The following is an 18646-nucleotide window of genomic DNA, read 5'->3' as shown; positions in this document are numbered from 1 at the left end:
ACGCACAGAATCTTCTATCTTTCTCCCTCCTCGAAGCACATTTTCTATTTTGGGCACTATTTTTTCCACGTGCAGATGAGGTTGGTGGGGCTCTGCAGGGTCTACTTCCTGTCTCTATGAATTTGACTAAGTACCTCACATAAGTGAAATCATACAGCATTTCTCCCTTTCTACCTGGCTTCTTTCATTTAGCACAATGTTCGCAAAGTTCATCTGTGTTGTGGCATATGTCAGAATTTCCTTCCTTTTTCAGGCTGAGTCACATAATCTGTTTTTAAAAACAGCTTTATTGGCTGGGTGTGGTGGCTCATGCCTGTAATCCTAGCACTTAGGGAGGCTGAGGCAGGTGGATCACAAGGTCAAGAGATTGAGACCATCCTGGCCAACATGGTGAAACCCCATCTCTACTAAAAATACAAAAATTAGCTGGGCATGGTGGTGCACACCTCTAGTCCCAGCTACTCGGGAGGCTGAGGCAGGAGAATCTCTTGAACCCGGGAGGCCGAGGTTGCAGTGAGTTGAGATTGCACCATAGCACTCCAGCCTGGGCAACAAGAGCAAAACTCTGTCTCAAAAAAAAAAAAAACCCAAACAAACAAACAAGCCAAAACAGCTTTATCGAGATAGTCATTCAAATGTATAAGTCAGTGATGTTGGTGGTGTGTTTTGTTTTTGTTTTTCAGATTCACAGTTTTGCAAGCATCACCGCAATCTAATTTTAGAACTTTTCTTCTTTTTCTTTTTTTTGAGACAGGATCTCACTCTGTCACCCAGGCTGCAGTACAGTGGTGCAATCTCAGGTCACTGAAGCCTCAACCTCCTGGGCTCAAGCAATCCTCCCAACTCAGCTTCCCAAGTAGCTGGTACTACAGGCACGCACCGCCACACCCAGCTAATTTTTGTATTTTTTGTACAGATGGGGTTTTGCCATGTTGCCCAGGCCGGTCTTGAACTCCTGGGCTCAAGCAATCCACCCGCCTCGACCTCCCAAAGTGCTGGGATTACAGGTGTGAGCCAACACGCCAGGCCTAGAACATTTTTGATATCCCAAAAAGAAGGGTCTCCAGCCAAGGACTGACCAGAACCCGTTCTTCTCACTTTAAGTCTAATTTTTCCCCCCAGACGCCCGCAGTCAGGAGCCATATGGTATTGTCATGGGCAGCACCACAGCCCATGTGTCCCCCACCCCAAATTGATATGTTCAAGTCCTAACCCCCAGTACTTCAGAATGTGACTGTATTTGGAGGTAGGGCCTTTGAAGAGGTGATTAAGTTAAAATGAAGTTACTAGCATGGGCCCTAATCCAATATGTCTGGTGTCCTTACGAGAAGAGATCAGGACATAGACAGGCACACAGAAAAGATCATGTGAAGACACAGGGAGAAAGTGGCCATCTACAAGCTTGGAGAGAGGTGTCAGAAGGAACCAGCCCCACTGACACCTTCCTCTCAGACATCCGGCCTCCAGAACTGTGAGAACATAAATTTCTGTTGCGTAAGCCACCCAGTTTGTAGGACTTTGTTATGGCGGCGCAGGAAAACTAATAATGGTGTTAAGAGAGGCCAGAGAAAATAATGAATACACGGTGGACTTCCTGGAGGAGGTGAGCAGCCAGTAGGTCATTGCTCCTTTCTTCTGCCTGCTCCCCTCCCGCTGGATGCACATGCAATCCCTGCAGGACAGAGACCTGCTCGGAGGGACTGGCCTGGTCCTCAGGGAGCCGCCTATAGTCGGGTCTTCCCTGGTTCATGGGGCTGAGACACATGGCTTCCCAGCTTGCTGCCTCAGTTTCCACCTCATAAAATGGGAATAATGACATCTGATGCTTCCCCCTCCAGAGTTAACAGCTTAATGATTAGGAAATATTTGGTGAATGGTGATTATCTAAATATTTTTGTTATAAATGTAGAAATTGTTTCTTATAAAATTTTTTTTTTGTAGATTCACTGTTTTGCAACCATCACCAAAATCTAATTTTAGAACTTTTTCTTTTTTTTTTTTTTTTGAGACAGGGTCTCACTATTGAGGTACAATTTATATAAAAATATATTCATTTGAAGTTTCGTGAATTTTTACAAATATATGACATTTGTCACGTATTTGTATGATAGTGACAGAAACGGACCAGTGACAACTACTGGTCCACTTCAGTCACTGTAGGTGAGTTTTTCCCTCTCCAGAATCTCAGATAGATGGAATCACACAATTTGTAGGATTTTCTATCCGGCTTCTTTTATTTAGCCTAATGCTTTTGAAGTTCATTTGTGTTGCTGCGTGAATTTTATTGCTGAGTGGTATTTAGCTGGATGGATGCATTGCAGTTTGTTTATCCTTTCTTCAGTCGATGGACACTTGGTTGTTTGTAGTTCTGGGCTACTATGAATATGAGGCTGTTATAAACACTTGTGAATAAGTCTTTGTATGAACACATGCTTTTTTTTCTCCTTTTGGGTAAATGCCAACAAGTAAAATGACTGGGTGTTATATGGTAAGTGCATGTTTAACTTTATAAGAAATTGCCCGTTTTCCAAAGTGGTTGTACCATTTTACATTTCCCACCACAAGTGTAGGTAAGTTTCAGTTGCTTTATGCCTATGCTAAATTTTGATTTTTTTCTAAATCAAATATTTAAATTGTAGGCATTCTAATAGGTGCACAGCTGAATCTCATGTTCTTAATTTTTATTTATCTGATGACTAATGATGCTATGTGCTAATTTGCCAATCTGTATACCTTCTTTGGTGAAGTGTCTGTTCAAATCTTTTGCTCATTTTTTATTGGGTTGTTTATTTTCTTATTAATGAATGTTGAGAGTTGTTTCTATATCTTGGATACAAGTCCTTTATTGGATATGTGCTTTGCAAATATTTTCTTCCACTCTGTGATTTGTCTTTCCATTTTCTTTTTTTTTTTTTCGAGACGGAGTCTCACTCTGTCACCCAGGCTGCACTGCAGTCCACTGGTGTGATCTCGGCTCACTGCAACCTCCACCTCCTGCGTTCAAGCAATTCTCTAGTGCCTCATCCTCCCAAGTAGCTAGGACTATAGGCACACGCCACCATGCCCGGCTAAATTTTTTGTATTTTTAGTAGAGATAGGTTTTTGCCTTGTTGGCCAGGCTGATCTCAAACTCCTGGGCTCAAGTGATCTGCCCACCTTGGCCTCCCAAAGTGCTGAGACTACAGGCGTGAGCCACTGCGCCCAGCCTCCACTATCTTAACAAGATGCTTGAAAGAGCAGAAGTTAAATTTTCTTTTTTTTTCTTTTAAATGAGGTCTCGCTCTTGTAACCCAGGCTGGAGTGCAATGGCGCAATCTTGGCTCATTGCAACCTCCACCTCCCGGGTTCAAGCGATTCTCCTGCCTCAGCCTCCTGAGTAGCTGCGATCACAGGCACCTGCCACCACATCCGACTAATTTTTGTGTTTTTAGTAGAGACAGGGTTTCACCATGTTGGCCAGGCTGGTCTCGAACTCCTGACCTCAGGTGATCCGCCTGCCTCAGCCTCCCAAAGTGCTGGGATTACAGGCGTGAGCCACCGTGCCCGGCCAGAAGTTAAATTTTCATGAAGTCCTTTTTATTGATTTTTTTTCTCTTATACATTGTGCTTTTGGTGCTGTATTAAAGAAATCTGCCTCATCCAAGGCCACAACAATTTTCTCCTAGGAATTTTATAAGCTTAGGTTCTATATCTAGGTCTATGATCCATTTTTAAAATATTTTTTTAAACTGTAGTAAATACAACATAAAATTTACCATCTTAACCATTTTTTAGTGCACAGTTTAGTGGCGTTAAGTACATTCACATTGTTGTGGAACCATTACCACCATCCATCCATAGCACTCTTTTAATCTTGCAAAACTGAAACTCTGTATCCTTTAAACACTGACTCCCCACTCTCCCCTTCTCTCAGCCCCTGGCAACCACCATTCTACTTTATGTCTCTGTGAATTTGACTAAGTACCCCATATAAGTAAAATCATACAGTATTTGTCCTTTTCCGATGAGTTTATTTCACTTAGCACAATGTCCTCAAAATTCATCTGTACGGTAGCATATGTCAGAATTTCCTTCCTTTTTAAGGTCGAATAATATATTCCACTTTTTAAAACAGCTTTACTGACTGGGCATGGTGGCTCACACCTGTAATCCCGCAGTTTGGGAGGCTGAGACAGGAGGATTACTTGAGCCCAGAAGTTAGAGACCAGCCTAGGCAACATAGCAAGACCCCATCTCTACCAAAAAAAAAAAAAAAAAAAAGCTTTATTGAGATATTCATATACCATACCATTCATTCATTTCAAGTGTATAATTCAATGGTTTTTGTGTGTGTGTGTATCCATAGTTTTGCAACCATTTATAACCATTTGCAAGTGTTCTAATTTTAGAACACTTTTGATACCACAAAAAGAATTTCTACCCATCAGTAGTCATTCCCCAATCCCTGTCACCACACACTCCCTTTTCTCAGCCCCTGGAAACCATCATCTACTTCCTGTTTCTGCAGCTTTGCCTATTCTGGACATTTCATAGAGCAAAATCGTGTGATATGTGACTTTTGTGACTGGTTTCTTTCATTTAACAATGCTTTCAAGGTTCGGCCATGTTATAACATGTATCACTACTCTATTCCTTTTAATGATTGAAGAATATTTCCTTGTATAGATATACCCTATTCATCAACCAAATGGACATTTGGGTAGAGAAAAGAAAGAGAGATCAGACTGTTACTGTGTCTATGTAGAAAGGAAAGACATAAGAGACTCCATTTTGAAAAAGACCTGTACTTTAAACAATTGCTTTGCTGAGATGTTGCTAATTTGTAGCTTTGCCCCAGCCACTTTGACCCAACCTGGAGCTCACAAAAACATGTGTTGTATAAAATCAAGGTTTAAGGGATCCAGGGCTGTGCAGAATGTGCCTTGTTAACAAAATGTTTACAAGCAGTATACTTGGTAAAAGTCATCGCCATTCTCTAGTCTCAATAAACCAGGGGCACAATGCACTGTGGAAAGCTGAAGGGACCTCTGCCCTTGGAAGCGGGGTATTGTCCAAGGTTTCTCCCCATGTGATAGTCTGAAATATGGCCTCGTGGGATGAGAAAGACCTGAACGTCCCCCAGCCCGACACCCATAAAGGGTCTGTGCTGAGGTGGATTAGTAAAAGAGGAAAGCCTCTTGCAGTTGAGATAGAGGAAGGCCACTGTCTCCTGCTTGCCCCTGGGAACTGAATGTCTCGGTATAAAACCCGATTGTACATTTGTTCAATTCTGAGATAGGAGAAAAACCGCCCTATGGTGGGAGGCGAGACATGTTTGCAGCAATGCTGCTTTGTTACTCTTTACTCCACTGAGATGTTTGGGTGGAGAGAAACATAAATCTGGCTTACGTGCACGTCCTGTCATAGTACTTTCCTTTGAACCTAATTATCACATAGATTCTTTTGCTCACATGTTTTTTGCTGACCTTCTCCTTATTATCACCCTGCTCTCCTACTACATTCCTTTTCGCTGAAATAATGAAAATAATAATCAATAAAAACTGAGGGAACTCAGAGGCCGGTGCCGGTGCAGGTCTTTGGTGTACTGAGTACCAGTCCCCTGGGCCCACTGTTGTTTCTCTATACTTTGTCTCTGTGTCTTATTTCTTTTCTCAGTCTCTCATCCCACCCGACTAGAAATACCCACAGGTGTGGAGGGGCAGAGCACCCTTTCAATTTGGCTTTTTCCACTTTTTGCTTATAATGAATAATGCTGCTATGAACATTGGTGTACAGTTTTTGTATATGGATGCGAAAATGTTAAAAATGCAAAGTGTTAAAATGGAGACATTTCTCTTGGTATTGTATTAGTCCGTTTTCATGCTGCTGATAAAGACATTCCCAAGACGGGGTAATTTATACAGGAAAATGGTTTATTGGACTTACAGTTCCACGTGGCTGGGGAGGCCTCACAGTATGGCGGAAGGCAAGGAGGAGCAAGTCACATCTTACGTGGATGGCAGCAGGCAAAGAAAGAGCTGGTGCAGGCAAACTCCTGTTTTTTTAAAGCCATCAGATCTCGTAAGACTTATTCACTATCACGAGAACAGCACGGGAAAGATCTGCCCCCATGATTCAGTCATCTCCCACCAGGTCCCTCCCACAACACGTGGGAATTATGGGAGCTACAAGATGAAATTTGGGTGGGGACACAGAGCCAAACCATATCAGGTATATGCCTAGGAGTGCAATTACTGGGTCTTAGGGTAACTCCATGTTTAATGCTTTGAAGAACTGCCAAGCTGTTTTCCACAGTGGCTTCACCATTTTACATTTCCATCAGCAATGTATGAGGGTTCCAGTTTCTCCGCCTCCTCACTAACTCTTGGTATCATCTGTCTTTTTGATCACAGCCATCTTAGTGGGTGTGAAGTGGTATCACATTATGGTTTTCGTTTGCATTTCCCTAATGACTAATGATGCTGAGCATCATTGCACATGCTTGTTGGTCATAAGGTTATCTTCTGTGGAGAAATGTCTTTAAATCTTTTGCCTATTTTAAAGATTGGGTTGTCATCTTTTTACTGCTGAGTTATAAGAGCTCTTTAGATATTCTGGATACAAGTTCCTTATCAGACATATGGTTTGCAAATATTTTCTCTCATTCTGTTTTTTTTATTTTCTTAATGGTACAGTTTGCAGCACACATATTTTTCATTTTGATAAAGTTCAAATTATCTTTTTTGTGTCACTTGCACATTTGATGTACTAAGAAACCATTGATAACTCAGTGTCACAAAGACTTAGTCCTATGTTTTCTTCTAAGAGTTTATTGTTTTTTCTTTTTTTTTTTTTTCTTTTTGTTTGAGACAAGAGTCTTGCTCTGTCGCCCAGGCTGGAGTGCAGTGGTGCAATCTCGGCTCACTGCAACCTCCTCCTCGCAGGTTCAAGTGATCCTCTTGCCTTAACTTCCCGAGTAGCTGGGATTACAGGCGCCTACCACCACGCCTAGCTAATATTTTGTATTTTTAGTAGAGATGGGGTTTTGCCATGTTGGCCAGGCTGGTCTCGAACTCCTGACCTCTAGTGATCAGACCACCTCAGCCTCCCAAAGAGCTGGGATTACAGGTGTGAGCCATTGCACCGAGCCTAAAAGTTTATTGTTTTTTGTTTTGTTTTGTTTTGTTGAGATAGAATCTCACTGCTGCCCAGGCTGGAGTGCAGTGGCACCATCACAGCTCACAGCAGCCTCAACCTCCTGGATTCAAGCAATCCTCCCACCTTAGCCTCCTGAATAGCTGTGACTACAGGCATGTGCAAACATGCCCATGCCCAGCTCATTCTTTTTTTTTTTTTTTTTTTTTTTGGCAGAGATGACATCTCACTATGTTACGCTGGTAAAAGGTTTATAGTTTACGTTTAGGTCTCTGATCCATTTTGAGTTAACTTTTGTATGTGGTGTAAGGAAGGGGTTCAACTTCATTCTTTTGCATGTGGGTATCCAGTTATCTCAACAATGTTTGTTGAGAAGACAATTTTTTCTCTATTGAATTGTCTTAGCACCCTTGAACTGTGATGAGTTTTGGTTAATTTTTGTATATGGTTAGAGGTATGAATTGAAATTCTTATTTCTTTTCTGTCTTTCTCTCCCTTCCTTCCTCCCCGATCCCTGTTCTGTTTCCCTCTTTCCTTCTCATCCTCTCTCTTTCTTCTTTCTCTCCCTCCCTCTGTTTCTTTCTCTCTTTCTCTCTCCCTCCTTCTCTCTCTTTTTTCTTTCTCTCCCTTTCTTTCTCTCTATTTCTCTCTCTTTCTGTTGATAGTCAGTTGGCCTAGCAACATGGTTGAAAATTCTGTTATTTCTCCATGAACTTCCCTTTGGATCCTTGTCAAAAATAAATTTTCCACATTTGTAAGTCTGATTCTCAGTCATCTATTCTGTTCCATTGACCTATTTGCTCGACCTCCCAGACTCAAGAAATTCTCCTGCCTTGGCCTGCCAGGTAGCTGGGACTACAAGTGTGTGCCGCCAAGCCATGCTAATTTTTGTTTGTTTGTTTGTGAAGACGGGGTCTTGCTATGTTGTCCAGGCTGGTCTTGAACTCCTGGGCTCAAGCAATTCTCCCACCTTGGCCTCCCAAAGTGCCGGAATTACAGGTGTGAGTTGCCGTGCCTGGCCCACTTTATAAGTCTTAAAATCAGGTAGTGTAAGTCCTGCAATGCTATTCATCTTTTTATAGTTGATTTGGCTATTCTAGATCCCTTGAATTTCCATATGAATTTTGGGATCAGCTTGTCAATTTCTACAAAAAAAGCCTGTTAGGATTTTGATTGAGAGCGCACTGACTAATGAGCAAATGAGAATTGACATTGTAACAATATTGAGGCTTCTGATTCATAAGCATGACATATCCCTTGATTTACTTTGGTTTTCCTTGATTTCTCTGAGCCTCATTTTAAAGTTTTTAATGTACAAGTATCTGTTTTTTGGTCAATTTTATCCCTAAATATTTCATATTTTTGAATATTATTGTAAATATATTTTTTAAATTTCAGTGTCCAATTATTCATTGCTAGTATGTAGAAGTACAATTATTATGACTATTTCGTATTTTTATCTGATATTCTGCAACCTTGCTAAATTCAGTTGTTAGTTCCAGCAGCTTTTTTTGTAGCTTCTACAGGATTTTTTATATGGACTATTATGTTGATGCCAATAGACATCAACTCTCTTCTTCCTTTCCAATCTGAAGCCCTTTCATTTCTTTTCTTCGCTGTTGCACTAACTGAAATCACCAGTACAACATAGAATAGAAGTGATGAGAGTGGACATTCTTCCTAATCTTTGGGAGAAAAGCATTCAGTCTTGCATCATTAAGCCTGGTGTTGGCGATAGGTTTCTTGTAGATGCCCTTTATCTTTTTTTTTTTTGATGGAAATCTGGCTCTGTTGCCCAGGCTGGAGTGCAGTGGCGCCATCTCGGCTGACTGCAACCTCCGCCTCCTGAGTTCAAGCTATTCCCCTGCCTTAGCCTCCTGAGAAGCTGGGATTACAGGCATGTGCCACCACACCCAGCTGATTTTTGTATTTTTAGTGGAGACCAGGTTTCACCATGTTGGACAGGCTGGTCTCAAACTCCTGACCTCAGGTGATCCACCAGCCTTGGCCTCCGAAAGTGCTGGAATTACAGGCATGAGCCATTGCACCCGGCTATAGATATCCTTTCTCAAGCTGGGGAAGTTCCATTCTGTCTCAGTTTGTGGACAGTTTTTTAAATCAGGAATGGATGTTGGATTTTGTCAAATGGCATTTGTTTTGTTTTCTTGGATTTGTTGAGATGACTATATGGCTTTCCTTCTTTAGTCCGTTAGTATGATATATTTACATTGACTGATTTTTAATGCAAAACCAATCTTTCATTCCTGGGATAAACCCCACTAGGTCATGGTATATTTTCCTGTTTACCAGCATTTGCCCGTTTGCCAATATTTTGTTAAGAATTTTTTTATCTATGTTGATGAGGAATCGTAGTCTTGTAGTTTTCATATCTTGTAATGTCTTTATCTGGTTTTGGTATTAGAATAATGTTGGCTTAGTAGAATGAATTGGGAAGCACTTTCTTTATCTAAATTTTCTGGAAGAATTTGTGTGTAATTGGTGTTATGGGCTCAATTGTTTTCCCCTCCACTAAATGTGTAATTTGAAGCTCTAACCCACGGTACCTCAGAATATGGCTGTATTTGGAGATAGTGCCTTTAAAGAGGCGATTAAGTGGAATCAAGGGTGGGTCCTAATCCAGCATGACTTGTGTCCTTATAAGATGAGTAAATTTAGACACACAAAGAGACACGAGGGATGGGCATACGAAGAGGAAAGGCCACGTGAGGCCACAGAGCGAAGGTGGCATCTTCCAGCCACAGAGAAGGGCCTCAGAATGAAATCAGCCCTGCCAGCATCTTGATCTTGGACTTCCAGACTCCAGAACTGCGAGAAAATAAATTTCTGTTATTGAAGTCCCTCCATTTGTGGTATTTTGTCATGGCAGCCCTAGCAAACTAATACAATTGGTGTTTCTTCTTCTTTAAGTATTTGGTCAATTTCACCAGTGAAGCCATCTGGACCTGGAGTTTGTTTATGGGAAGATTTTAAACTACACATTCAGCGGCTTTCATAGATATCCAGCTATTTCCGGTTGAGTGACTTTGTGTCTTTCGAGGAAATTGACCATTTTATTGTAATTGTTGAATGTATTTTTACACTCATTTTAATACCAAAAATTACAAATAAAAAAATAAAAACCACCATTTATTCCACTGTCTAAAGATGTCCATTACTAATGCTTTTACATTGTATCCTTCTAGATAATTTTTATACCTGTGTACACCAACTCCTTTTTAAAAATGCTATTACCTTGTAGTACATGGTGGTTTTTTTGTATCAACAAATATTATTTGAAAACATGATTATGGATGGATGGCTAATAATTTGCTTAACTAACCCCTAATTTAAGTTGCTTCTAATGGGGTTGGGGGAGCACCAAGAAAACACCCCTTCAGTGTCTCTAGGAGCAACTCAAGTTGGCATTTGGTCTGCAGTCCCAGAAGTGGAATTACTGGGTCAACCAGTTTATTATTGACTCGCTATTGAGCACCTGAGCTTGGTAGGGGGAGGGTGGAGGGAGAGGGAAGAGCCTGTCCTCTTCCTCAAGGATCAAGCCTCTCTGAAGACCAGCCCAACCAGCATGTCCAGTGGGAATTCCAGTTGAGAAAGTAGCAGTGATGCTGCTCAGAGGCTCTCAGGGGTCCTCGGCCCCAGCCTTGGCCTCCTCAACCTACGTCGGAGTGGCTCTAGTTATCTGCAGATTGGAGCCTGTATTTTCAGGCTTTGGACATACTGGGCCTTACTTCTCGATCCTTCCTTCTTTGGAGTATGGTGACATCATTAAGTGGTGTTTGCAGCGGGGCTTTATCTTCAGGATTTGGACATACTGGGCCTTAGTTCTTGATTCTTCCTTCTTTGGAGTGTGGTGACATCATTAAGTGGTGTTTGCGAAAATGGAGGCAAAGATAGAAGCCAAACTTTGTGCAGATAAGTGAAGGCAGAGACTAGTCTCATTTTCCAATCACTCCGAGTCTGATGAAGCAGATGCAGCCTTGTCCCAAGGGGGAAGCCCTAGGCTTTTGGAAGAAACAAAGACCTCTTCCTTCCAGGATCCCCAGTCTGAAGGAAGTGTCAAGATTCATAAACCAAAACATATACAGGTGATGCTACCTGTATATGTTTTGGAATGCATCACCAAATGCAAATAAACACCCTCCCATGCAGGGACCTGTGACTGGATGCAGTGGGGTTTTTCCGGGATAACTTCCTGGAGAGGAGATGGACCTGGATCCACAGAGAGGGAGCTAGGCAGAGAAAGGGTGGGAGCTGGGTGAGGGGGATGACATGTGGACTGTGGTTTGGTATAGCCAGAAGAGGAGGCTGGCAAAGCTAGGGGCAGGAAGGGAAGTCCCAGGGGTCTCTTCTGCCCCTTGTTGGCAGATTTGAGGACATTGAGAGAGACGGATCAACTTGAAGGTGAGGGGATTATTTGCAGTGTCAACTTCCAAAAGTCATCTTCTCCTGCCTCCCTTGCCGTCCCCTCCCAGCATCTCAATTCTCCCCAAGGCTGGAGATCAGCCCCTACTTTGCTGTTGTTTGTAGACATGGGGTCTCACTATGTTTCCCAGGCTGGTCTCAAACTCCTGGCCTCACTCAATCCTTCCGTCTTGGCGTCCCACAGTGCGGGATTGCAGATGTGAGTGATCACGCTGTGCCCAGGCCTCTACTTTGTAACAACCAGATCTTTAACTGGGCACCTACACCTGCCCCCACCCACCACAAGACACCCGACTTGTATGAGCATCACCCTCATTCGGTGAGGCCTTGTTATATGCACTTACAGCTGAGAATTCAGAGACCAGGGAAGGGAGTTCTCCTACCAAGGCCTCACGGCTGGGAAGTGGGGGTGCTGGCATGGGATCTTCTATCAGTATGACTGCTCAAACCCCCAAGCTCAGCCCAGGTGACCCAGCCCTGAGAGGGGCTCCCAGAGCTCACACTGCCTTGGATTCTCTCCAGCCCCATCTTTCTCACACATACCACCTCCCTTCAAAAAAGGCAAATGGTGCTGACAACCAGGCCCCCCAGGCTGTCCATCAGATAATTGTGCCCCCTTCAAGGGCAAATTTGGCAATGTCACAATGCTGCTAAGTTGGTAGAATCCTCAATTTTGTCCTCCATATCTTATTGGATTTCTCGTCCTCCGTGGCCCCCAGGTGATGTCTGAGCAACCCACCTGCCTTCAGCAGGAATCCTGGTGGATCGGTTTAGCCAGAGTCTCCCAACCCCCGACGACCCCTGATGTTTCTTCTAGTTAACTTTCCATCCTCAGACCCCACCCTGCTCCTTGGCTATGAATTCCCGCTTTTTCTTATTGTATCTGCCATTGAGTCCAGTCTCTCTTCCCCACTGCAGAATCCACTGCCATGGCCCTACACCTGTCCCCATGGCCCCTTTGAACAAAGCCTGCCTTACTGTGTTTCAACAAGTGTCACTGAGTGATGTTTTATCTTTAACATCTTTCAGATGGGGAAAGAGAGGCCTTTGGGCTAATTTCCTTTCAGATGCATGGGGAAAGACTGATTCTCCTATCAGGTATGTAAACCCCCAAGTCAGGCAGACCAGAGCACCCAGGGGTGGGGACTGTACCAGCTGGCTGTGGGCAGGGCTGTGGGGGAGGGAGGAGGAGGTGGAGCCTCCTTTTTCTAGGGCATGTGTCACCTGCCTCCTGCCCAGGGGCATTGCTGCGGCACTCCCCTGCCAGTGTGCGAGGCAGCGTGAAGCTGGGGCCTGCTCCCCGCAGCCTCTGGAGCACATCTCAGACCTTTCGAGACCTATGTTTCTGGCCCCCCAGAACCCGCAACATGGCAGATGGGGCGCAGGCCAACCCCAAAGCGTTCAAAAAGAAGGTGCTGGATAGATGCTTCTCTGGGTGGAGGGGCCCATGCTTCGGGGCCTCCTGTCCTTCAACAACCTCCAGGTAGGTGCCTGCTGCCCTGAGACGGAATCCTCCAGGAGGGGCGGGGACAGGGGTGAGGGACTGGCTGCTAGAATCCCTTTCTCCTAAGAGTCCACATGGTGGGCAGAACCCCAAAGGGATCATTTAGTCAACCTTCACGTGGCACTCATGTGGCCCAGGGAGAGTGAGGCCACAACCCTCGTGTGGCCCAGGGATGCTGAGGCCACACATTTTGGAAGTGGTGCTGGGACTGGAATCCAGGGACCTAGGACTCCTGGCTTTGGGTTCAAGACCCAGCTGCTAGGCTAGGTCATATGACTTCCTTCCCGGACTCCCTAATGTGTGCATGGGAGGTCTGGCCTGAGACAGCAGGCTTCCTGTAGAGGGGGTTCCTGCCAGAGTAGGGGGCAAGGAGGTGCTCGTGCCTCCTGGCTCTGCCATCTGGGGTGCGCTCCTCCAGGAGGGGCTGGGCAGGTGCTGATGACAGCGCTAGGAGCAGCAACCAGGACATCAAGGGACAGCATTGATGACACCTGTCCTGAGGCTCAGCAAGGGAGCAGCAGGTCCAACACTGCCAAGGGTGGAGGGGATGGACTCAAGCTCTGGGTTTCGCCCTCCCTCAGGTCTAGCCTGGGTATGAAGAAGTTCTTTGCCGTGGCCATCCTTGCCGGCAGTGGTGAGTAAAGACTCCAGAGGGTTCCTCCTCTCCCGCTCCCAGCTTGTCTCCTGTGACCTTGGGTGCCTGAGTTATGGTTCCACTGACCGGCCTAGGTTCCTTCCTGTCCCTGGGCCTCTGCTTCCTGGCTCAGCCCAGCAGGCTGCACCCAATTCTGGGGCTGTTTACCCCTCCAGCCACCTGTAAACATGCATTTAAGAGCCCCGGGGGGCAGGGTGCAGGGCTGAGCAAGCATCATAAAATGCTGGTGTTGGCTTGGCATTTGTGTACCTAAGTGTGTACTAGTCTGTGTCCATCAGACAGGAGTTAATGATTTTGTGTGCAGACAGGCTCAGGCATCTATGTGTGTGTAGGTGTGTCTGAGCACGTGATGATGTCTATGTGTGCAACACGCATCCATGAAGTATGTGACAGTGTAGGCACCTGAGTGCGAGCCCATTTGTGTCTCTTTGTGTGAGTGTGTGTTAATTGGGGTGTGTGTCTCCAGAGCGTGCTTATGGATGTAGGGTGCATAGATCTGCTGGAGGGTGTGTGTGTGTAGGGTGGGTGTCTGTGTACTGCAGAGTGCTGGGAGGTCAGGGGCTTCTTTCTGGGGGTGGTACCCAGGGCATCATGGCTCTGGCCAGCTGCCCCATAGGATTGTTGCATGAGGTTCTTGACAGAGACCTGACCCTGCCACTCGTCCTGGCATCACTTATGTGGCAGGTGTCCCAGCTCCATGGACCATTGGCTGGGCCTCTCACTGGCCTTTCATGCAGCCTGTTAAACCTCACCAGAACACAGCCTGGCTTGAGGAAAAGAAATAAATGACAAAAACCAAAATAAGGTTCCACGTGGCCAGACGTGAGAGAGGGCTGGTTGCATTCAGGCAAAGTGACCCGTTACTGAGAAGACTACCGCTTGAGTTCAGCCCAAGCCACTCGTTAGGGGCAGAGCCTTTAACCCAACTGAATGTGGACTTGGATTCCTTTGCTTGGACTGTCGGAGTGGATGTGGCCTTGGGCCAGGCCCCTGATTCTCCCCTGGATGCGTTGTGTATGTGAGTGCATCTGTAATGCACGAGGGCGTGAGTGTGCAAGTGTGTGTGTGTATCAGGTATGTGTGGGTGAGTGTAGGTGTATGAGTGCATCAGGTAGGTATGTGTGAGTGTTGAGTTTATCAGGTATGTGTGGGTGAGTGTGAGTTTGAGGTGTCTGGGAATGAGGGTGTGTGCAAGTGCATGTAGTGTGTAGAGGAGAGTGTGAGGTGGGCAGGTGTGTGAGTGTGTGAGATGGGTGTGTGTGTGTCCATGTGTGTGTGTTCACTCTGTGCATGGCCACGTAGGTTTCTTGCTCTTCTTCTTTTGCCACATGGGAGTTGACTGTCAGGGGGTCCTGAGGACTGGAGGTGCCCTCTCCCCCAGGGTAACATTTACAAGGCCAGGGGCAGATGGGGAGGCGGACAGGGCCTCGCAGTGGTTGGGTCCCTCCTCAAGGTGCTGTGTGGGCCAGGCACTCTACACACCTTCATGATCACACTTCAACCTCCAAGGTGTCCGGCAAGGAGGGCGTCATGATCCCCATCCTCTGCTTTGGGAATTGCGATCCGAGAGGTTGCTGGTGTGTGCCAGGCCTCGAGCAAGGCACTGGCCTGCCTGATCTCTCATGGTTGAGATTGTTACTCCCATTTTACAGATGGGAGAACAGAGCCCCAGGGAGTCCCAGCTGGCCTTGGTTATTGGCCTAGGTCTGTCTGACTCCACAGTCAATGCTCTGCCCACTAAGGCACATTGAGGTGGCGAGTTCCCTGTCGTTAGAGATGTTGGACACCATGTCTCTAGAAGCAAGCAAGAGTGGCCTTTGGGATTCCCTGAGCCACCAGTTTCTGAAACCGTTGGCTTTCCCCTCTCCCAGTACATTTCCTCATTCAGGCTGGGGAGCAGGGTGGGGACATGGAGAGAGCAGTAGGAAGGGTGCTGAGCTAGTCCCCTCACGCTGACTGCAGCTGGAATGGCTGGGGTGGGGGAAGCAGGCAGAGCTGCACTGTGCTGCGCTGTGGTTAGCTTCCCAGCTCCGGAGCACACAAACCCAGGGCAGTCTGGGCTCTGCCCCCTCCAGCCTGTGGGACCTGGGCAAGGCTGCACCTTTCCGAGCCTTAGTTTCCTCACCCATAAAATGGTGATAGATTGGCTCTCCTGCTGGTGTATGTAGGACAGCTTCTCCCAGGTAAGGACTGTAGGTGCCAGGCTGGGCGTGTGGACCCAGTGCTCCATCCAGGAGGATGTGCAGAGGCAGCGCAGGCAAGTCAGACAGCCATCGCACAGGCACAGACCACAAGACCGAGAGAAGCAGTGGCAAGGGGGAGAATGTGTCCTGGGGTGGGCCGGCCTGGCAGGTGCCACGAAGCTGATTTCGCTGGTGCAGGAAGTGTCCTTGCACTATTTCTCCCTCTGTATGTGTGTGGGGAGAGTGTTTTCCTTCTTCCCAACCCCAGCCAGTATCAGCCTGTAATACGAAGCCTTTTCTGTTTCTTCATTAACGACCAGAGCACCAAATTGTCGCTGGATTGATCCTGAGATGCACCAGCCCCGGGATTGTGGTGGGGACTCTGAGGCCCCCAGGAGGGCAGAGGCAGGAGGCAGAGACCAGAAAGGGACCCAGAATCAACCCCCTGAGCTTCCTAACAGCATGTGGCCTTTGCAAAGCCCCCCTCCAGCATACCAGGCACTCGGGCATCCCCCTTGAGAAGTGTGTACAGCCAAGTGGCAGAGGGTGTGGGTGCAAAACCCTCACTGCCTGGGTCCAAATTCTGTCTCCATTGCTTTCTGACAACAGGACGTAGAGCAAGTTACTAAATGCACTGGGCCTCAGTCTTCTCATCTGCACAGTGGGATAACAAGAGTGTGCATAGGGTTGCAGTGAGCACTCAATGGATTCATGCACACGGAAGGGGCTTGGGACAGTACCTGGCATGGAGCAAGTCCCTAGCAAGGATGACCTGCATTGTTTTCTCAGGGCTGCAGGGACTTGGGTGCACACCATACATGGTACCTTGCAGATTTCTTTCCTCTGGCTTAGCTGCCCACCCTTCTTGCCCCAGCTTCCTCTCCTGCTTTCTCCTTCCTTCTCCCACCTACCCTAGGTATTGGGAGGATGGTCAGTCCAGACTCTCAGGATGAGAGGTTGGGAGCGGCCAGCCATGGGGGAGGGGCTCAGAGCACCCCCTGGTTCTCTTGCAGTTCTGTCCACAGCCCACGGCAGCCTGCTTAACCTGAAGGCCATGGTGGAGGCTGTCACGGGGAGGAGCGCCATCCTGTCCTTCGTGGGCTACGGTTGCTACTGTGGGCTGGGGGGCCGTGGCCAGCCCAAGGATGAGGTGGATTGGTAGGTACCAGAGGCCTGGGCTCCTGTCAGGGGCCAAATGAGGACAGCTGAAGGTCAGACTGACCTTGTCCCCCATCCCTGAAAAGGGGAGACCTTCTTTCCCCCAAAGGATTTGGCTTCTTTGATGAGTTGGTGACCAGAGCCTGGTCTTTGACTATGTCCTTTCCAAACTGTCTTGAGCCCTTTCTGTTGTACATCTCCATGGTCATGGGCTTGGAAGTGTTTCAGCCCCTCCTCTCTCTAGGAAGGGACCTTTGACTTGCTCCAAAACACACATGGGAGAGCAGTCACACAGCTGACACCCCACAAAGGCAAGGGCTGTGACCCCTGCCCGCCTCAGACTGGAGGCTCTGGAAGACAGGACCATGCCTCCTCCATTAGACTGGGAGCTCCCAGCAGCCATGGCTTGTCTTCTGCTCCTGTCTCCCCAACAGCAGCCAGCACCAAGTTTGTATCACAGAAAGCTAAATAAACACACATTGACTAGCTGACTTCACGCCCCCAGAGGTGATGGGGACAGCCACACTGCCTGTGCTTCTTGTTCCCCATCCTACCGTCCCTGTTGACCCTCCAGACCTTTGTCCTTCCCTGGCCATGAGGCACAGCCAGGGGTAGCCTCTGCCTACAGTCGACACTCCTCCAACCTTGACGTAAACCTAGGCAGGTCCCTGACCCCTCCCAATGCTGCAGCCGGGGCTCTGGGGGAAAGCTGGGAGCCCTGTGGATAGAACAAAGACACAGGAGAGAATGTGTCCTGGAGTGGGCAGGCCTGGCAGGTGCCACGAAGCTGAAGCTGTGAGGATCAGAACCTGGGATGCCGGCCCCAGCTCTGCTTAGCTGTGTGACCTCAGACAAGTAACTGTCCCTCTCCGGGCTTCAGTTCGAACGTTTGACCTGTGAGAGACTGGAAGAGATGATCAGAGGTCTCTGCTGGTGGGAGATGGGCCAGCCCGGCCATGCCTGTCCACTCACCTCTGCCGCTCCCTAGGTGCTGCCACGCCCACGACTGCTGCTACCAGGAACTCTTTGACCAAGGCTGTCACCCATATGTGGACTACTATGATCACACCATCGAAAACAACACGGAGATAGTCTGCAGTGAGTCCCTCCCCGTCACGTGGGCCCCCAGAGAAGGGAGTGGCTGGCTTTACCAGCCTGTGCTGGGATGGTGGACAGGCTTGCCAGATTAAATACAGGCTGCCGGCCGGTGGCTCATGCCTGTAATCCCAGCACTTTGGGAGGCTGAGGCAGGTGGATCACTTGAGGTCAGGAGTTCGAGACCAGCCTGGCTAACATGGTGAAAACCCATCTCTACTAAAAATACAAAAATTAGCTGGGCGTGGTGACATGTGCCTGTAATCTCAGCTGCTGGAGAGGCTGAGATATGAGAACCACTTTGAACCTGGGAGGCAGAAGTTGAAGTGAGCCAAGATCGCACGCCACTGCATTCCAGCCTGGGTGACAGAGTGAGACTGTCTCGAAGAAAAAAAGAAAAAGAAAAAAGAAATACAGGCTGCCTAGTGAAATTCATTTCTTAGCTATACAATGAAAAATGTTTTAATATTAAATATG

At 47.0% G+C, this 18646-nt stretch overlaps 2 protein-coding genes across 5 annotated transcripts in view; one reads left to right on the top strand and one right to left on the bottom strand.

Annotated features, from left to right (window-relative positions):
- PLA2G2C (phospholipase A2 group IIC) overlaps positions 1-18646 on the bottom strand; it is a 72566-nt gene that overhangs the window by 11110 nt on the left and 42810 nt on the right. The window lies entirely within an intron of this gene.
- Positions 1-18646, top strand: part of PLA2G2F (phospholipase A2 group IIF) — a 137059-nt gene that overhangs the window by 113223 nt on the left and 5190 nt on the right. For 3 of the 4 annotated variants that reach the window (XM_054503245.1, XM_054503256.1, XM_054503263.2), the window contains 5 exons: positions 12604-12672; positions 12932-13057; positions 13660-13712; positions 16930-17074; positions 18063-18172. In XM_054503245.1, coding sequence (XP_054359220.1) covers positions 12942-13057; positions 13660-13712; positions 16930-17074; positions 18063-18172 — 424 coding nt within the window. In that variant the 5' untranslated portion in view covers positions 12604-12672; positions 12932-12941. The remainder of the gene's footprint in view (positions 1-12603; positions 12673-12931; positions 13058-13659; positions 13713-16929; positions 17075-18062; positions 18173-18646) is intronic. The other variant, XM_054503273.1, reaches the window with a different exon arrangement.

The sequence above is a fragment of the Pongo pygmaeus genome, chromosome 1, assembly GCF_028885625.2.
Source record: "Pongo pygmaeus isolate AG05252 chromosome 1, NHGRI_mPonPyg2-v2.0_pri, whole genome shotgun sequence".
In the NCBI taxonomy this organism is placed as follows: Eukaryota; Metazoa; Chordata; class Mammalia; order Primates; family Hominidae; genus Pongo; species Pongo pygmaeus.
This window is presented reverse-complemented; position numbering and strand designations above follow the sequence as displayed.